This window comes from Dromaius novaehollandiae, chromosome Z, assembly GCF_036370855.1.
Source record: "Dromaius novaehollandiae isolate bDroNov1 chromosome Z, bDroNov1.hap1, whole genome shotgun sequence".
NCBI classification, from domain to species: Eukaryota; Metazoa; Chordata; class Aves; order Casuariiformes; family Dromaiidae; genus Dromaius; species Dromaius novaehollandiae.
Genome location: NC_088132.1, coordinates 17,544,520 through 17,565,245, shown reverse-complemented (window position 1 = coordinate 17,565,245; position 20,726 = coordinate 17,544,520). Strand labels below are relative to the sequence as shown.

The window sequence follows — 20,726 nt, the reverse complement described above, 5'->3', positions numbered from 1 at the left end:
GCAATTACATAGCACTTCCATACATGGATTTCACATGGACTTCTCAGAGTCTCAAGTCCTAACATCTGTAGAAGATACTGTGGAAAATTCATGCATTCAATCACTCTCAAAAGCAAAAAGAATAGGAGGGATGAAATTACTGCATATCTATAGTCAAAGGCAAGTCCTCACATATCCTCAAATATAGCAAAATTTTACCCTAACTACTTAACAAGAACATATTGACATCACACTGTCATTTAAAATACAAGGAGCAAAATAGGGATTTAACAGCTAGGGATTGAAACAGGAATCAGAAGTTAGCACTCCATAATTATTGAAAGTTTACAGAAACATTAACAAGGTCATCCAGGATAGCTGATAAGGTCACTGTATCTGGAGATTACAAAATTGTCTCAGACAATGACTGAACCAAGTAATTGGGGACCTTGAATGTAGTACACAGTTGGAACTTTTGCTTTTGCTGACTAGGAGGAAGTGCATCATCTTCCAATCAACGCAACTCCAGATACTCCATGCAAACACCAGCCAAGACATACGAGGCCTTTTGGAACTGCAGCAAAGAATGGTATGAATGCATATTTTATAAAGGTCAGGTTATTGCCTGCTAGCTACCAGAATGAATGCTCTAACTATAAAAGCTTTTTCTTCTTCTTTTTTTTTTAACAGTATGGACAGTAAACTTCAAAGTTGTAATTATTCACTTGTTTTCACAACAACCATTAACTAATAACGGAACATTTAATATAGCTTCTGCAAAATTTTAGCCAGTGATTTAAGTATTACATATGGAAATGTTCTTCAGGTACTTATTTTGACATACCTGATGCCTAGTTAACTATTATTTATCAGTTAAACAAAATTTGATATGACACTTCTATTAACTGAACAATTAGTTTATTTACTTGCATGAACCCGTACACGACACTTTGCACAGGAAATTAGAAGGCTTGTTCCATCTTCTTCAATAAAGGCATTTGATGGATAGTTTTCAGTGTTTTCTTCACTATATATAAAACACATCTCCGGAATAAGTGGTTTCGTCTTTTCATTTTCAGCCATAAATGTTTTTTCAGAGTTTGTTTCCCCAAAAGTATAATTGTCTTCATTATGGTTGTCTGGCTGGGAAAAAAAAAAAATGTATTTAATTAAAAGAAAGGAGAGCTTTACTTACTGGTCCTTCCGATGATGGTGAAATCACTTCTCCCCTCTCAGTTCTTGCACTAACAATGTAACAGTTTTCTAAGAAAACTGATGCTTCTGCATAGCTACCACTACTGTTCTACAGTTCCTTCACTATTCCAATAACTGTGAAATCAAAAAATAGCACTTAAACAGACTGAAAACTGGTGATATTGCAGTTGCGTTCCATGATGCTGTACCACTGTCTCCCTTCGAGCTCTTCAGCTGGGCCCAGTGCGACCGAGATTCATCCATGAAGCTGCTAGACCTTAAAATTCCAGGAAGAAGCTATCTTCTGGTAACTCCCTGGTAACACTGACATATCTGATATTTTTCAGTCAACTAGAAAGAACAATTAAATAAAGTAGCACCTGCCCATGAAGGGAGATTTAATTGACTGGCAATTTCAACCCAATTACGTCTTCCTTTGCCACAAAACCAAATGTAAATGGGGAAGCTGGTAGCCCAGCTTTCAACAGAAAAGGATTTTTCCCACCTGGCAGCTGGAAATCCACAAACATTTCCCAGAGTGGGAAGGCGGGCATGGGAAGCAGCAAGGGGTGTCAGGGGGAAGCAAGAGAGAAACCAATACCAATCCACTTTACAGCCTGCTTCCCTGACTCCTGAAGGGTCAAGAGAGTCTTTTTCTTAGTCCTCACACAGAGGCGGATTCCCTTTTAAGAGCTTTTCAGATTTCCATTAGAGAGAGAACAGAAGAGAGCAGTCCCTAGCACAGTGTTCAGGGAATACACTACTGTGGAGTTATCACAGAATAGCTCTTTTCTCCAAGAGAAATTTTGTAGTTTCCACACAGTTTAGGATTCCTGAGTACGGAGGGCTTACTATTTTCTAGCCAGAAGTTCTTTTCAATTTTATATCAGAGGCCACTATGTTATGCAAGTCTGTGCAGTGTGTGAGATCCAGCAGGCAGCTATTATTTTCTGACATCCTGAAATTCCCTCAGAAAGGACTTTCATTCATTCATAAAAATGTTCAGAATAGTCTTATTCATTAAGGATTTTTATATCTGCTATCATATTCACTTAAAATATTATCAACTTTTAACTTGCAACTCTCCCAGAGGTGGGAATGTTGTAGCAACAAGTATTTTTCTATTCATATACTAGGTATTAACTAGTAAAACCACCAGAGACTAAAAAAAAGATTCAGATGAAAGAAAGGTTTGCTTCTGCTCAACACCTAGTCTTTAAAGTTCAGTGTATTTCATTCCTAATACAGTCATGTCAACACAATACCAAAAACCACAAGAGTTACTATATTAAATGTGAAAAAAATTACTATACACTAGTGTGTCATAGCCCTCGCATGGTATTTTAAAGTAACTTGAAGGTCAGCTTTCAGGTTTAGTATTTTATTAAGTTGCAAGCATTGAGTTTTACAAAACAAACAGTACTTTGTCAGCATTTTTAACTGACATTCGATACAAGAATTCCACAGTCTGATATCAAACAGTGCTATGGGTTAGACTGTTTCTACGGGAATACTATTCCTGGGAAGGCTCAAGCACTGTAAAAACAGTTCCTTCTTCAGCATTGCAGGAAGGAGTGGTAGTGGCTCGTACGAAAAGCATTCGAAGAGGGACATAAAAGAAAGTGTCTAAAAATAGGAACGTATGTGGATTCACCACCTTCAGAACTGTACATTGTCTGCAAGGGTAAGCGTACATGCACTACTACCAATCCTACATGAACCCTAGCAGAGGGTAGATACCATAAGCAACTAATGCTAAATGCAGATGAATGGAGAGATGAACGGAGTGTAAGTTCTAATTTTAGCCATATTGGGTTTATTTACTCCTCATATAAATCAAACACATAAGTTTATCTAATTTCTAATTTACTATTTTACTGGAAATGAAATAACTGTGCAGCTATATCACACTTTGCTCAGAGATGAAACTATAAGGATCTTGCTTACCTTGTAGTATGGCATGAGAAGAGTGCAAATGGCACAGTGTGGTTTCTTTTTGGCACAGGCTGCATTATATTCTTTTTCAGCCTGGAAATTTTGTGCTCTCTTCTGCCAAAGGTATACAAGAGGCCTGGCCCATGTCTCTGTCTCCTGTACTTCCTCTTCAGTTAAGGTCGTCTCAGGTAGTTCTTCAAGAAAACAAATAATTGGTTACAAAGACAAACAATACTGATGTTGTCATATGCACTAACAAAGAATAACAAACAATGCTAAAAGAAGTCTATGTGTGAATACTACCGCAGAAGACTAAGAGAATTACGCATCAGGACAAACACAAAGAAAAGAGATTTGACATTTATGTCATATGCCGACTATTTCACATACAGTACAATAAAGTATTTCAGTAGTTCTACTGCTTAGAATTTGTGTTCATATTCTTATCCACAAAATTAACATCTTTCTCCATTCCTTACTTCCTCCAACCTCTACCCTCTATCATGCCACAGACTCTGCTTTAAATTCTTCATTGATGAAACATGCTGCATCTTGCCAAATAGCACCAAGCAAATCACTTCATTCAACCTGAATGGCACCTTTCAACTTTTTATGTAACCTGACACTCATTCTTTTACAGGAAAAATAGACAAATGTTACAGATATTGAATAATGGGGAACAATCATATCTAGGACATAGCTGGACTTTAAGAATGGCGCATGCTAGACCCCATGACAGGAGAAATGATTTAATAATATCAGTGGTCAGTTCTGGCTCTTGCAAAAGTCCATTTTACTTTTTACCAGTGTTTCTGTGTGGGAATTCTTCATAAAAATATTATTACGAAATTGAAAGCATCTAGAACAGCCGGAGAATAAAACAAGAGTTTTATTTACTATTATTTGAGAGTGCAGCTCAAAGAGAATGAACTTATTGAATAGGAGTAATTTTAAAATGTCATCATTTTCTACTGAGAAAGAGATGTGGAAAATAAGAACCCTAGGAAAAGAAGAGTAGGTGTAAAACCCCGGCCATGATGAAATTACTGTCTTAATTATTAATGACTTAATTATTAGCAAAATTTCAACCGAATCATGTGTTCGAGCTGGTCGAGAACCGCATGGTAGCTTCATGGGCAGTCTAGTTACTTTAGCACCTGCAAACCACACCAATTTTGAGGAGGGAAATGTCTTTTCATTCTGGAAACCTTAGAGTAAATTGTTAAATCTTTTTTTCTGAACTGGGTTCTTGTACACTTATTCTGATTAATGACAAGGTCTGTGGTTCTGTTCATTCAAATGGACTGTGCCTATTAAACCTTTTGTGATCAATGAGAAGGCATATAGGTGTCAATTAAGGTAAAAGAAAATGATGTGAATGTGGAGAGGAAAATGGCATAACCTATTGAAAAGTGATTGAATAGAACTTTCAAATAATAAAAAGTAAGTCTGCAGCATGCAGTCTGTTTCTAATGATGTAGTTAGGAAAAACTGTTTATTTCAGAAAAGAATTCCAGCAACAGAGGAATGTTAAATGAAGTACAATAAGCTGAATCATCACATTCCTTCAGCCCATGACTGCCTACATCCGCTTCAAAAAAATGCAAAGGCTTTATGGATCTCCTCGCATGACAAATTAGCATCCATTGCCACAAAAACATTATAAATTTGATAGCATTTTTATCAGTGTCAAATAAAATACGGATTATATAATACTTATCTACAAGAAAGCCAAATGTTGCATAAAGAAATTAATTAGTATATCCTGCATGTGAATTTTCTTAGATTTTTGTACAGAGGTTCTCAAGAGAATTAGTATTATTTCAAAGAACATTTGTCCATAATCCAGGATAAGGAAAAAAATACAAAATGTCTGCAAAAAAAAGCCTGCCACCAAATCCATATTCAGCAGCAGATCTTTACTGTTGATTATGCAGCTACGAATGTATAGCAATGAAGAAATAGCTGGATACAAGGAGGAGATGAAATATAAAATGCGGACATCATTTTATAGTTGTCTGATTACTTTCTTTTTAGTTAAAAAACTTCTGTCAAGACTTTTTTTTTTGTTACTTATAACTTGTCCTGAATTGAATAAATAAATAGCTCTGAAAACTCTGCCTTAGTCCCATTTCTATGTTTTTTAACTTTCATTACAGAATGATCTCACAAGTGGCTTCAACTTTGCTAACTAGAATTATTTTTTTGGCGTTCTCTTCTTATGCTAACATTATTTTAAATATTTTCATTCTCGTTGCACCCTGACGGAGAATTCTGGGATTGATACTGCAAAGCTATAAAGAAAACAGAGAGGAAGGCAAAATTTGCTGTGAAGGTTTGTAGCTTGCTTCATATCTATTACTCACTTTGAATCTGATATCCCTTGACTGCATCACTCTGTACTATTGCTGAACAGCTCCCCCACGGGATTGAAGCCTTAACCCTGCACCTCAGACTCTCCTCTTAGTCAGAACCCAAAATTCAGTTTTCAACCCTGGAATGGGTCCCAGAGTAAGAGCTCTACTTCTCTCACACAGTTCTCTGATTTCCCACTGCTCCTCCACACTGCTGAATTCATGAGTATATTGGCTCTGCTTTCGATGAGACCAATATTTATGTCTTAATTACATATAAACTCCACTATTTCAGTTCCCTCTTTACAATCCTTTGTAGACAGAGGGAGTGTAAAGAATGCAAGAGCCAGGAAGAAAGCTGGCAACACTCTCACATCCCTTTGTTGCTTTCAAGAGCTTTGCATTTATTTTCAAACCAAAATTCCAAATAAAGCCAGGGACAAAATCATGTATGCAGACATGCAGGACTGCATCTTACACAACCTCAAAAAAATTCAACACTTCGAAACTACTTTAATAAATTCATTTTCCCCTTTATGTTAAGTTTAGGGCAATTACTTCCAGTCAACCAGCCTTTTGACGAGAAGCAAACTCTCCCCAGTTGCCTCTGGTCTCTAACAAATTATTCCTTCTCCTTTGAGGCATGACTCTCTTCTCAATCCTCCTTACTGCAGTCTCTTAGTCCCTTTGCATTAACTACAGGACCCAGCCTGTCTGCTGTGATCCTCTTGCACACTACACCCTGCGATCTCACTGCTCTCTACCAGAAGAGGCTCAGGAACCCACCCAGGAAAGGAACAACATCTCTCCGCCTCCCGGAGAAAGGCTACCTAACCCAGCACTTCGTAAAGGAATGCAACACAAGCTAAGAGCGTACAAAACCAAAACACACACATATCCTTAAGGGATTTAAGTTTTGTCTTATCCTTTGTTGTCACTACTGTATGGTTTATGATTTTCAGTTGTCTTTAAGAATTTCCAAGGCAACCTAGGGCTTAATTTATCATCTTTCATGGGTTTCAGAAATATTGTTTCAACTGCTTTCAAACAACATCCAGCTACCCACATACTGAAATCATAAAATGCCAAAAGAAATTGATATTAAAAAAGGAAAGTTCCAGAACGCATAGCTCCAATTACAGAGTATGACAATAATGCTGCCTTTGATAATTTTCTCACCAGGTGAAACATGCAATCTCATATGTAAAGTATTCTACATAAACTGAATTAGTCTGCCTGGTTCTGTTTCACTTTACTTCAAATGTGCACTGTATCATTGACAGGAAAAATGTGCAAGTCAGCTCCTCAGTTGGTACTGGCAGAGTAGGCTTCCTGATTTCCATGAAGTCAGACAAGTTATGTATCATTTATAAGAAGTGGTTACCCAAAACAGTTATGCAAGAAAAAGAAAAGCAGCACTCAAAAACACTAGTTATTGTTTGAAAGAATCCATACAGTATATAATGACTTTATGTATTCTCTTTAGTGACTCCTTTCAACACTTACTACGTAACTGAAGAGCTATCAGTGACTTAACCTAGAATAAAATTAATTTCCTAATTCACATTGGTATGTGTGGGTTCAGGATAGGCACTCACATGCCACATCTGAGTTCAGAACTTTTTGATCAGATATTTCTGTTAGGACTACAGAAGCACTCTGCACCTCCTCATCCTCCCAAGCAATGTTGTAAAAGGCACAAAGCAACCGCAAACTCCAGTTTCCATCCATTCAAAATTCACCTTAACTGACAACTCTCAAAGAAAGAATAAAGAACAACAACTGGTGTCCATACTGACTGAAAAAATTCAGAAGCTCAGTTGTCATAAGCAAGCATGCTTTCTTCTTCAACTAGGTAACAGTGCAGAGACCCATTACTCAAAACTAGCAAAAATCATGGAGAAAGTATCAGCTCCCACAGTGAAAGAGGTTCAGACTTTCCCTTCCAAAATGACACATTTACTTTCCAAGACCACTGTGCAACGTTTCATGAAGCACTATGAACATGATGTTTCACGAATAATCTCATATATTGCACTTTTCTGAAAGAGCTTGAGAATGTTGTTCGAGTTCTGGTAGAGTAAATTTTGATGAACAGTCACTTACACCCTTCTGCCAACCAGCAACACTCCACGAAACATGCCATCATTCAATCAGACCCTCTTTGCGATAAACTGACTTAGCCCCAAAAGCAGCTACCAATTGCTCAAAACAGACACAGAACAACCTGAAAGATTGAGATCTGCCAATGTGCTGATATGAAGCACAGCACATATCTATCTATAGAGAGCAATTTCTTCACATACTGCATAAAATACAACTAAGGAAGCTATCTTGACTTCTGTGACTGCTGTCACCTGGATCAAATCATTGACAGTTCCTCACAGCTCACTGGCAGTAAGTATACGAATAGGATTCTGTGCATACCAGAATTCCCTGTGCCATTTTTTCACATGAAAATTAAGAATACATTATTCATTCTTGAAATTTTCTTGCAAAGAAACATCAAATCAACTTACCCATAATACAGTATACAGTGGCACATTTTTTATGTAAATCAGAGCACTGTCCCTCCAATTTACACATTAATGATATGCACACCAAGAACACAAAACTGAGTGCTGTAGTACCAGTACCTAAAATTGTATGCACAGAAGACCAGCCTGAGTTCTTCTAGAGTGTTTGGCAATACAATTTAAAGCAGACAGAAATTTCATGCCTAAGTTATAAACCTTCAAAGTTGGAACTCATATTTAAAAAGACCTTTTACCAAATACACTTTGATAACGTATGTCTCACTTGGATTCAAATACCTTATCAAAAGAAGACAATACATCATTAAATATATCACTAATTTTGGTATGCTTTGATAATAACTATATGGTGGCCTTTGCACCATCAGAATAAAACTCCCAGTCATTACAGCCTTCCAAGGACAGCTTAGTATGCGAGGCAGTCAGGATGCAAAAACTATTATTTTAAATACTCGCATGAATAATGTGTGTTTCTTGTAACTTCTCCTATGTTTCTGGCTGTGACCACATCACATATTTGTATAGAAGCCTAAAATGAATGAATAGCTGCCCCCCGCCAAAAAAATTATCAATCAGGTGATGTAAGCTATGCAGAATATTCTTACTTTGTAAATATCATTTCCTACTGCCACCCTTAACAGTGGCCAGAGATCTGTAAGTCTACTGCTTTGTTGTAATATTACTTTACCAGATACAGATCATAATGAGGTTGGGCATCTGTTTCCTGAGGGAATAGAACAAGCGACCTTTGTTTCCAAAAGAGATGCAGAAAGACTTGATAAGTTAATTAATGACTTCATTTAAATGAATAACAGTTCTTACAACTTACTATATGATACAATAATTCAGTCTTAGTGATAATGATACTATATGATGGTTAGCCACACCAAACTCCATCCTATTTCCTGATACCACATTTATACCTAACGATAATATTTATTCATTAATTTGTAATTAATTTCGATATTGTCATTTACGATATACCAGTTCTGATTTACACAATCATTTATAAGAAACTGTCCAGACAAAAAGAAAATTATGTCCTGCAATGTGCTTTGGTACAAAGGGAACTCTTTCTGAAAAACAGTACATATAATCAGTTACCGTGCTGCTTTCCAAATGGCTAAGTGAATAATGCTTGAATGAAATAAATGTTTGTTTTCACAAATGTTATTGGTTTAATAGTTTGTGGTAAACTTGTTCCAACACTCAATACCATTGCTTTGAACAATTTTTGCTTACTAAGTTAAACTCAGATTCTCAGAAGGAAAACATTTGGGCCATTTGCAGAAGGGGCTGTTGCCAGTATTTGCTGATCTAACCTAGCAGATGTGAAAAGCCATAGACGCTAATACAGTACAATTTTCTTCTGCCAATCTCAACAATGATTTTGCTGCTTGGGGTTATGTTCCACTGATGTTTCCTGGCTTTGTATAGCAGCATTCTCTGCTATGAAGAGCATAGCAGCATCTGTTATTTTTCAGGTAGTTGAGCATAATCTCAGCCCTGGGAGGCATTATATATAGTTTCAAATGTCCTGGAGGAAATAACAATAAAAAAAAAGAAAAAGAAAAAATTCAGTCAGGGGAAAAGACTTGCAACTCTGAAACTTTACTGTTCCTGCAGTATATCAGCAACCTTAATTTCAGAAATTGTGCTTCCTTTTTTCAGTCATGAAAGCCATAGAATTCATAGCAAAAGAAAAAAATGTAAACTTTTAATTTCTTTTAACAGTATTATAAAGCATGTACACATTTGGTTAAAGAGTCTGACTGCTGAGTTATCAGTTAAGACTTCAGTTTTCATATGAGTTGTACATGAAGACAGACATACTTGATCAAAGCACTAGAGGCTAAGCCTAAGAGCTCCTGGAATAAATTTGGTTTAGCTCACAAGAGAAACAAATGGGCTGTTCTATTAAAAAAATGTAAAATATCAAAAAGTGGAGAGAACCAGTATTAGCAGACCTCAAAATATTTTGAAAGGTCAGAAAAATTAAGAGTTTAAAAAAAATGTAAAAAGAATTTCTAGAATTGAAAGATTAATTTAGATATTAGGATACTCTGGCTTTTTGAGACCAGTAATGAAATTTATGTTTGTATCATGATTGAACTGTATTTTGCAACTGCTACATTCTGCTAAATATAATTTCTACATGTATGTCGATTTAATTGCACTGCTATGTCACTGTGCCAAAACCAAAATCTCATGCAACATCAGCAAACTTCAAATAAGTCAGTTTTGTATTATGCACTAAACCCTCCATGTGTTTAAAGGAATCTGGTCAGGGTGTATTAAACACTGACATTAACTGGCATAATTGGCAGGATATTCCTGAGGGTGAGTGTTACTCATTACAGCAGTAATGATTACTTTGGCAAACACATGGTTCCCGATTTGGTGTTACAGTTGCAAGTAAGAACCTAATTGAGGAGAACCACACTGAGATCAAGGGCAGGTCGTGATAAGACTGGCTACAGATGAGACCACTATTGGAAAAATCTCACCAATAAATCTGAAAAGGAGGGATGGAAAACTCCAGCTGGGATTTTTCATGGATAGAAAAACACTGCACTGATCCCACTGACACTTGGGATGAATTCAAAAAAACAGAAAGGTTCTAACAAGCTGAAGAAAGAAAAGGGAAAAACAGGGCTGTACTCTTTGTTGGGGAGCTGCTTGTGAGTAGCAGCAGAGATGTCAGAAAAGGAGAAACCTAAGAATCGCATGCTAGAACAAGAAGAAAAAATGATCAGAAAAGATAGCATGATGTGTAAGTGAGGTACACAGAGAATCAACGTAAGTTCTTAAAATCAAAGCTGCAGCCTCAAATTATATCCAGTGCCCGTATGCAGAGGGATCACTTACAGCAATCTACAACAACATTAAAGCAACGGCTGTTATGAATACCAAGGATGATGAAAGATTAGAAGATATCTGGTTTGATCCTGATTCTCCCCACAATAATGATTCAGGTGATCCAGGAGAAGAAAGTACTGTTGAAATGGTTGCTGCCAGGGTAAAAGTTGAACGAACAAAGAGAGCAGTGGGCGTGAACTGGTTGCAACCAACATATTCCTTCCCAGAGACTGGGGACCTCCAGCTTCATGATGCTGAGCATATTATTACAGACCAGTAACTAAATTGATGTTTGTATTGAACTATATATTGCAATTCCTACACTCTGCTAAATGTAATTTCTACTTGTATGGTGATTTAAGTGCACTGCTGTATCACTCTGCTAAACTGAAATCCCATGTAACTTCAACTTACTTCAAATAAATAAATCCTGTGTTATGCATTAAACCTTCCATGTGTAGAATATCTGAAATAACCTGGTCAGTGTATTGGACTCCAACATTTTTCCATGTCAAATGGTAAAATAACTAAATCCTCTTCGACTTACATTAGTGTGTTCCTGGTAAACTGACTTCCCTTGCAAAAGCTCTGAGGACTCCTAGTGTACAGAACCAGGTTATATTTACCTTATATGTAAGATCAATCTTCCAGACCTCTAACATTTTCATTTTTAAAAACTTCCATTTTATTTTGCTTACTTATTCTTACAACAAAATCATTCCCTACTTCAAACAGCGAAACATAAAATACACAGGGTTAAAAACTAGTTTTGCATCCGCTGATCTCCCAAAATAACCAAACAACTTTTTGATGAATATGGAATATAGAATAGAGTGCTAATAGATAAGGCTCAAATTGTCAAAGATGTCCACTAATTCTAGCTACCTAAGCTGAAGCAAAAGCAACAAATTCTTACTGATACTAAAAGAGATGAAGTACATAATCATTTCAAAAAGAAATATAGGTACTTATTATGTCTGAAAACCAAAATCAAAGCTTATTAAATTGGATGACCCACTACTCATGAGGACCCAGAAATGCAGGTGTTCTTACATCAACTGCCCAGTACATCAAATAGCATATATGCGTAAAAATTCCCATCTTCATCATGCATTATAGCAATCCCAGTAATTTCTAGTATCTTTACAGAACACAAGCTCAAAGAATATCCCCTGTCCTTGTAACTTAGTTCAAAGAGGCACCATGTCTACATCAAAACAGAAACAACAGCAAACTTCCTGGAATTTACTGCTTATACCATCAGCAAAAAATGTAACTGGCAACACAAAAGTATTACAAGAATACTCTACAAGCTAAAAACAGGTGGATATCTTCTCTCTTGTAAAAGCTATAATTCACAGCACTGTAAATCATTTATTACCCGCTGTTCTTTCCATTCCATTCCCCCATGTAAATTTTTACAGTGTTTTAATTGGCAAAATTTTCAGTTTCCACTCAAAATCGATTCACTTGCAATTACTGTACTTACCAGTTACAAGATTTGATAAATAACTAAAAATAAATTAGACTGGAATTTTTAGGAACTGCCTTTAGTATTCAAACACACACTTGCTGATTAACTTACGAAATACCATAGTTTCCACACAATTTCAAGAGTTTACTAAAGCTCATTTAAGCTATCAAATTCCAAATGTACAACCTAAACTGCACTTGCATTTATTTTACAGAATTAAGAACTAGTTAGGCCTGACAGTTTGATCATGTTTCCCTTTATGCTAGTATTTAGTCAACGGATATCAATGATGTAAAATAGTGTATCACAAAGGATTCAGTGAAATATATGAGGTTCTTTACATAAAGACAAACGAACAGTATTTTATTTACTTATTCCTCTTTCTGTAAAATTAATATCTCTTGAATCACTGGACACTTAAAATATGGCCCCTGGAAACCAACAATAGAGAGGATCTACCTTTACCAATTGCCTCTTGGAGTTAACAAACAAGTGTTACCTTACTAGTGTAGAAGTATTAGTGTAGTATGTTTTTTCTCCCTACTCTTCTTTCTGATTTCTGAGAATTTTCCAAGCTAACACATAATCTAATCATTACTATTTTCTAAAACTCTCTAAAAAGTTTGTCCAACCTGCTCCTCAACATGCATATTTGTACAAAAGTGGAAAAATACAAAAAACTTTCTCCCAATTTTCAGGCATCTCTCACCTATTAACAAAAAGGGTCAGTGAGATATGACAAAATTATTTGGTAGAAACTGGAATATATTTTCACTGACCAAACTGCCTAGAGTATTGCACAGTCAAATAAGTACACAAGTATTTACTAAAGCCTTTAGAGTGTTTTAGAAACATTACAGACTAAATTCACCAACACCCTCTAGTATTTTTTGCCCCTCTACAGATGAAAAGCTGTACCAAGTGGGGAAAACCTAGTTTATGGTTATTTTATATCCCTAGGGCAGCACAAAATAGCTGATTTTGACCTTTGTCAATATACCATTCCAGCATAAATGTTTCTGAGCAAACCACAGGCTAAATTTTGAGGAATCAGGTTACTCAAATGCTGAAAGTTAAGTGTTGCTAAAGTTCTTTGCTGAAGCAAGGTCTTGGATATTTGCATTTCTTCATAAATTAAACACAGAAGACTCAGAACAGGAAGATTCAATCACAGCTCCAAATTCACATGATAAATCAATGCTTCAATAGGAATTGTAAATCAATAGCTTCAGGCTACGGTCCCAGCACAGATCACTAAAACAAATATCCGGTGAAGGCTCCATAAAGTACATACTCTAGACAACAACCGCATTTGATGTCTCTCAGGGATCAACTTGTGTATGTTTTTGTACATTGAAAACATATTATTACACACACTTCTCAGCCAAGCAAAAGCATTTAGTAAAATAACAAGGGCATTACAATTTTACAAAATTACAACAGTGACAGTCTACAGAGCAGCTTCAGATTTGGACAGGCAAAGGTAACGCTAACTCTACGGGCTTACTTTTTTTATCTGGGAAAAAAATCACTACTGTGGTATCTTGGAACCAGGATAACTTATTATGCAATGCTCTGTACCAATATCCCAGGGAACTAATCCTCCTTAAATGTAAGTCATACATTTTCTGAGTTTCTCTTTGGACTGTAATTATAAAAGCAGAAGCTAGACTCTGGAAGATAATCTTACAGAAGAGACACCTGTCTCCTTGGCAAACTTTACATCCAGTTCGCCTACTGACTCTGCAGCTACCCTTGAGAAGGCTGTTGAGAGGCTGTGCTAATACACCAGGAATAACATTTTCAGTTTGGCACACTTGATAATGAGGAATTCTATATGACTCTGTATCTCAGTCTGCAGTTCTATCCACCACTTTAAGAGGTAAAATATCATTATTCTACAGTATTTTAAAGCTATTTGATAAACATGTGCAATTAGAGTTGCAAGGTTGATTTAGAGCATAATGAGTCTTAATGAACATTACATATACTACAGTCCAGCAAATGGGAGATAAAGGTCAGAGTAGCTGGGTTGCATTCCCCTCTTCAATCAAAATAATGACTAGGTTTTGGTCCTGACATTTGTAGATGTCCAATCTGAGGGAGATTAGCTCTGCTTGTGAAAGATGTCAAGGGACAAGAGCTGCCAGTGGCTATAATCAGAGTTGTCAGTTCTTGCCATTTCTGGAGATGAGCTGCTAGCTCACAAGCTTGACAAACAGTACTGGACATTCAGGGAAAGCTTATCTTTGACATTTCAGCACCTCCCTTTTCTAAATAGCTACTTGAGATTCTGACACAATTTTGTAAAACTCTGAGTTTTCAGGAAACAACATGCTACCTACATGCTAGAGTTTTTCCTTAATTATTATATTATATTAATTCCTGTAATTATTGTAATCAACTCTTCAAAATTAAATTTAGAAACCCAGAAATAAAGTTAAGTACCATAGGAACAGATAGGACAATTTTTTCTAGTGTACTGATATAGTTGTAAGTGGTAGATCATGCTGGTGTTTCTAAAAGATGCTCAAGTATGGAAAATACAAATTTTGTATCTGACCACCTCCCTATCCACACAAGAGCAACATATTTTTGAAGAAGTAAAGCTTCACTTAAAAACAAGAACAATGCGGTATGGAAGTGAAAATGTTAATGCAAACTTTAATACTAATGTGGCAAAAATAAACATGCATCTATCAACTAGTTAACAGATTCCTCTCTACCTCCTAAGTAAATGTCAGAAAAAGAGAGTTCATATTTCTTTCCTAAAGGAGTAATGATCTTCAGGTAGAATCTGGCATTTTAAGCTTTGAAGCAAAAGAACCATAATTGCATCTACAAGTATAATTTTACCTTTTTTCAACATGCTTAACCTATTCATGACTTTCCTGAGTATGCCTTATGAATGAATACTGGTTCGGCTCAAGAACACCTCACAGGATGCTGAGACTGAATGTAAAAAACAAAGGAAGCTTTACTTCTTGTTACAACACAAGGAAAAACAAAACTCTAAAACTAGCAATTTCTCTGATCAAACTCTTGTCTGAACCAGTCCTTCCATTCTCTATAGCTTTCTCCTTTCTGTGTTCTTATTTTACAAAGTACGCAAAATTACTTTGAACTTCTGAATCCTACTTAAAACACTAAACACTGTGCACAAAGAATCCAGCACACACAATGAACTCAATCTTTAGACTATCATTATAGCATTTAGGGCAATGTGAAATTTTTGTCGATTTGAATCTAAAAGCAGTTGCTAATGTTGCATGCCCAAACACTGCTAGAAAGAAATCTCTGGGACCAATCAATGTGCATCCAAAGTCAGTATACTTGCTACTTCTGCTGAATTTGCTTTTTTATTGCTTAAGTGAGCAGAAATATAACTGCATTAAATACAAAAGAATAATATTACCACAAGGTAATATACCCATACTGAGCATAAGCTCAGGGTTCATTATGTAAAACTATTAATATTTTGAGTGTGACATGCAGCTCATGCTGTATTGCTGAACCTATTTTTCTAAACTGGAAGCCAGAGTTGTACTTTCAGGGTCCAATTCCCCTGTTGCCTGCATTCACCACTGCTGTTATTCGTTTAGGCATTAATTCCACCCCACCAGTATAATAAGGGAGAGTAAAGAGTCAGATACACAGAGGGTGAAAAGAAAGAAAAAAAAAAAAAAAAAGGAAGTGGAGGAAAGTAAAAATCTGACACTAGTACACCCCAAAGGAACAATTAGCCCAATCCTTTAATCCTTTTGCTGGAGAAGAAACATTCAGACCATAAAGAAATATAAGCAGTTAAGCAGTGTATACAGTGATATAAGAAAATATAAAACTCAATGTCCAAGCAATTCTGTGAGCAAAAAACTGAACTTCTGCTGAAGGACTGTCCATTAATAGCGAATACAGAAAATCTCTGCTAAGATTCAAGTATGCTGTTAAATATAACAGTATTTTATTTGCAAAACTGTAATTCTGAAATGGCTGACAGTGTCAAACAATGCTGCCTTCTTACTATTAATGGGCTCAGATAACCTGTATTTTCAGGAACATCTTAATGGAACCCTAGGATCTGAAGGACTTCAAATATATTAATTTGAATATAAATTACCTGTATTAGAAACAGCTATAAACAGATTGTGCAACCAGAAAAAAGTGACATGATTTGGGAATGAACTGCAAAGGTGCCTTTTTTTTTTTTTTAATTTTTGCAAACACCACTACCCTGTATCATCTTCTCCTTCCTCCATTTTGTTTACATTTGTTATTTTGTTGAGCCCACATAAACCAAAACATAAACTAATCTATCCAAGGCACACTTTCACCTTTTTAAAGGACAGGTGAACTCAAAAGTTATGGTACCGAGAGACTATACTCTCCTAGCCAAAAGTGGCAACATTTTTTTTGGAAAACCACAGAGAACAAGGACTGTGCAAGTATACATGCTGAATTACCTTCTTTGGTAACTCCAGAATATGGATGAAACATAGTCATAAAGGGGAACAGAATCATCAGTACAGTGATACTGCCTGTTGTTCCCCTGACATCTGACAACAAACTTCCTGGAACATGCTCAGAAAAATCTCCTTTGACTGGCAACCACAGATCTCTGACTTGCACGTTAGGATGGCCAGGAAAGCTAATGAACTTGCCAGAGCAAACATCCCTTCCCTCAGTCCTGTTCTTTAACCTCTCTCCTGAGTATAAACATCCCATTCACCAAAATCTGCTGTTTCTCTTCTGGTGTTCTCACAAAAACATGCTGACAAATTACACCACAGAGAAAACCAGATGTATCAAAATAATATCAAAGTTCCAGTTTTTCACATAGAAAATACCAGTAACTGCCATTTCCAACAAAACTCTTAATTACTTGTTTCAATCAGTAAGTAGATACAAGCTTAAAGAGCTACTTGTCATGATGCTAAAACAACTGCTTTTTCTTTCCTAACCAAAAAATACCCTCATCTACAAGAAGGACAATTACCAGGCACACAGGAAAAACTGACACGTATATACTGGTATGTGATTTGTTGTTGGGATGCTGCTACTTTCATGTAAAATGAAGATCACAGAGTCACAGAATAACGACTCATATTCAAATTAATATATTTTAACTCCTTCAGATACTAGGGCTCTATTAAAATGCTAGGAAGCAGACAAATTACTGGATAGGACTGCAAAAGGAGAGCAGAATCCTTGAGGCTGACCAATGTTTGTCATCACATCATCATCTGGCCAGAGTATATCATAGAGAGTCCATGCTAAAATAGGAAATTTACCGTATGTTTTAACCACAGCCAGTGTTAAAAGACATCAGCAGCTACAAACAATATAATCGCTAATTACAAAAGAGCAATTTCACTCCAACATACCACATATTTAAATCTGTAACCACTTTACTAGATGAACCTTAACATCATTCTTTTTGTGTAAATTACCATAACTCTTTCTGAAATGTGCTCTGTCTAGTCCCTCAAGTTATCCAAACATATCCATATGAGATATGATCATAGACCTAAGCTGTCCCTAATTTTCAGAAAGATGTTTAACAGCTAATTGATATATTGCATCCCAAAAACCTAAGGCTCAGATGAGAAAAGAGAGAGATTACAGCCTTTCAGATTTAGTGAGAAAGAGGAAATGAGTTTAGGTTTTGAAAAAGGTTGGAGATGTCTGGCCAAGGGACTAGTATGACAGCGTATAGTTCAACAGTGCTTAAACTGGTGCTAACTAAAAGCAAAATATTGCTTAGTTACAAAAAAAGAACCAATTAATAGGCAAGCTGTCTCTCTCTGAAGTCAGGGAAGTCTATTTGCACAGCTGTAAGAAACAACCATTCTTCACTAGAGGTAATAAATGAGCAAAAATAAAATCACAAAGCCCAACAAGGCTCCTATACCACCTAAAAGTATAACATAAAAGCACTAGCCAAATACCCAGCTACAAACCGCACGCAAACACTGAAGTACGTAGCAATGCCTGGAACCAGACCTGCAGCCACAGAGGGGATATTAGCTGCATTCTGCATTACACGGAGTATCAAAATGGTTAAGGGAGGGTGAGAACCAATCTTCACTTCTGCAAGCTGAAGAGATTTTGGAGAACAGCACCTGAAAGATCTGCGAGTTATAGAACTAAATTGTTAAGGTAATATGAACAAGACATGTATTCGTTTCCATTTGATGGATAGTTTGATGCACAGTTCAATAAGCTTCACAAGCTACATTTGATAGAATAAAGTAGCTTTATTCATCAACTTCAGCTGGCAGTATATGCGATTGCTGGGTAAAACTGATTTACTTTTTCTATCTCCTTTGGAACAGAAAATCTCTTTCTTGGATAAACTGCTTACCTTTTGCAGTCTGTCCACACAAGATGGTGGCTCTCTAGAGTTAAAGCACTCAGTTAATATCCCTAATAAAGACAGTCTGAGAAGCTCTAAGTATTATTTCAACTTTGTCAATCACTGTGGTAGCCAGCTACAGAGCACTGAATTTTATGATTGCAGAATTACTTATTTACTGTGCACAGGACTCTGTTCTGTACATCACTGTGGTCTATCATCCTTATTATCAGACAAGCTTTTGTTTCTTCTTTAAAATTCTACTTCACTTCATCACTTAGAGTGTCTGAAGGTATCATATAGTATATGATACTACGCATACTTGTGATCTACAGTGAAGATATAGCCCAGCTTGTTCAAAATTATTGATTAACATTAGCCTTCTTATTTAGATAATTAAGTTAAAAAATGGAATTTGGTGGTCACTGGTCAGCATTAAAAAAAAAATCCAACTACTTAAAATACCTAAATGTCATATTATAAACTCGGTCTTAGGCAGGCCTCCTATCTTGTTTACAGTTTTTTCCTACATGAAAGCAAGCAGAAAACTGCTCTACTAAAATTCCTGAAGAATTGCGCAGCTGGGGAAACAGAAAGGAGTCCTTTGGCTGCTTTCAAATATGCAAAGGTTATTTTTGTTAGGTCTAAAAACAGAAACATGTTTTTCCAGCTCTCTTTATGATTGGTACAAACGTGGCCCTTAGTTTTAACATCTTGTACACTACTTATTAGACACAGTTAGTACCACATCTAGAGGTATGACAAATGTAGATGGGATATGCTCAAAATCATCTTTTAAATGACTCTGTTTTACAACAATGTAGTAAAATTGTTTTTCTAAATCTACAGGGAGACAGAAGTTCATTCTTTCCATCTGAAACTAAAAAATCCCAATTCTTGGTAAAGTTATGTTGGTGCTCAGAAGCCAGTGGCCTTTGTCATGAACAAGAACTATGGTATCTTAAGAGAACCACTTCCCAAATGTCTAAAGTCTATCAAAAAAAGACAATTTTAAAGCAATATAGAGGACCAGGGCTTAGACCTAAGATCTTTAAAGTATTTTTATGTCATTTTTACCTATGTATACATGATGAAAAACTTGCTCTCAAATACAACTGCTGTGAATTTGAATACATAATATAGTATTTAAAACTGCAGTTATAACTATATTATAACAAATCTGAACAAGGCAGATTTGACTGGTGAATATGCACAGCAGTTCATATGACTTACTATTCTTTGGAACTTCTTGCAAAGATAGACGTAATGCTTTTAGAGGCATTTGAGTAAAAACAGAAAAAGTATAGGACCTGTAGACTCAGAGATCACACTGAAAGCTTTTCAATGCAATTTTGCTAGATTGTTTGCATTTCCCACATAGAAAGAATTTATTTCATCCCTGTTGTTTTTGCAAATGCCTGGTATTATACAGACAGAAAAACATAAGCAGAGAGACGTACTAAATAATACACTCACCTTCATCACTAGTTGCTTGCTGTTTAACCAAAGTCATTGGAGATCTAGCTGGGGGTTTACTTAGCGGATGACGCCAACTCTTAGATGATTTCTTTCTTTCAATTTCCGCGGACTAAAAAGGAAAAAACAGAATGAAATTAGTCTGTTGCTCTGCAAAGTTAATATTGATGAACAAAATCATTCTTCTATAAATAAGCAAAGACGTCGATTTTGTTAGATAAGTAACTGCTATTATGGTACTCAAAGCACCTCTCCTGCACCAATAAAATGTGTATTTTTTGTTAATCTAGCAGTTGGGACAACTGCTCTGGACATTTACCTCTGCAAAAAAAATTAAACTAAATCCACAGTGGAATAATATTACAAGGAGAAGAGTATGCAGCAAATTATTTTTTTCTGGGAATAAAGAGGGAGGAAAGAATTTAGGAAGGGGAATTTAGGGGAACGGGAATTTAGGAACTAATGGTTAAATTCTATTACTTAAATATCTGTGCCCTTATAGAAAAATAAAAGCAAACATTAACAGATGCTTAAGATAAATAAATGCCACACTGACTGAATAAAGATTA

The 20,726-nt window shown here is 36.0% G+C and overlaps 1 protein-coding gene across 10 annotated transcripts in view; it reads right to left on the bottom strand.

Moving 5' to 3' along the window:
* Nucleotides 1-20,726, bottom strand: part of KDM4C (lysine demethylase 4C) — a 255,488-nt gene that overhangs the window by 92,082 nt on the left and 142,680 nt on the right. For all 10 annotated transcript variants that reach the window (XM_064502918.1, XM_064502920.1, XM_064502917.1 and 7 more), the window contains 3 exons: nt 20,158-20,269; nt 3,121-3,302; nt 906-1,122 (listed from right to left, as the gene is read on the bottom strand). In XM_064502918.1, coding sequence (XP_064358988.1) covers nt 906-1,122; nt 3,121-3,302; nt 20,158-20,269 — 511 coding nt within the window. The remainder of the gene's footprint in view (nt 1-905; nt 1,123-3,120; nt 3,303-20,157; nt 20,270-20,726) is intronic.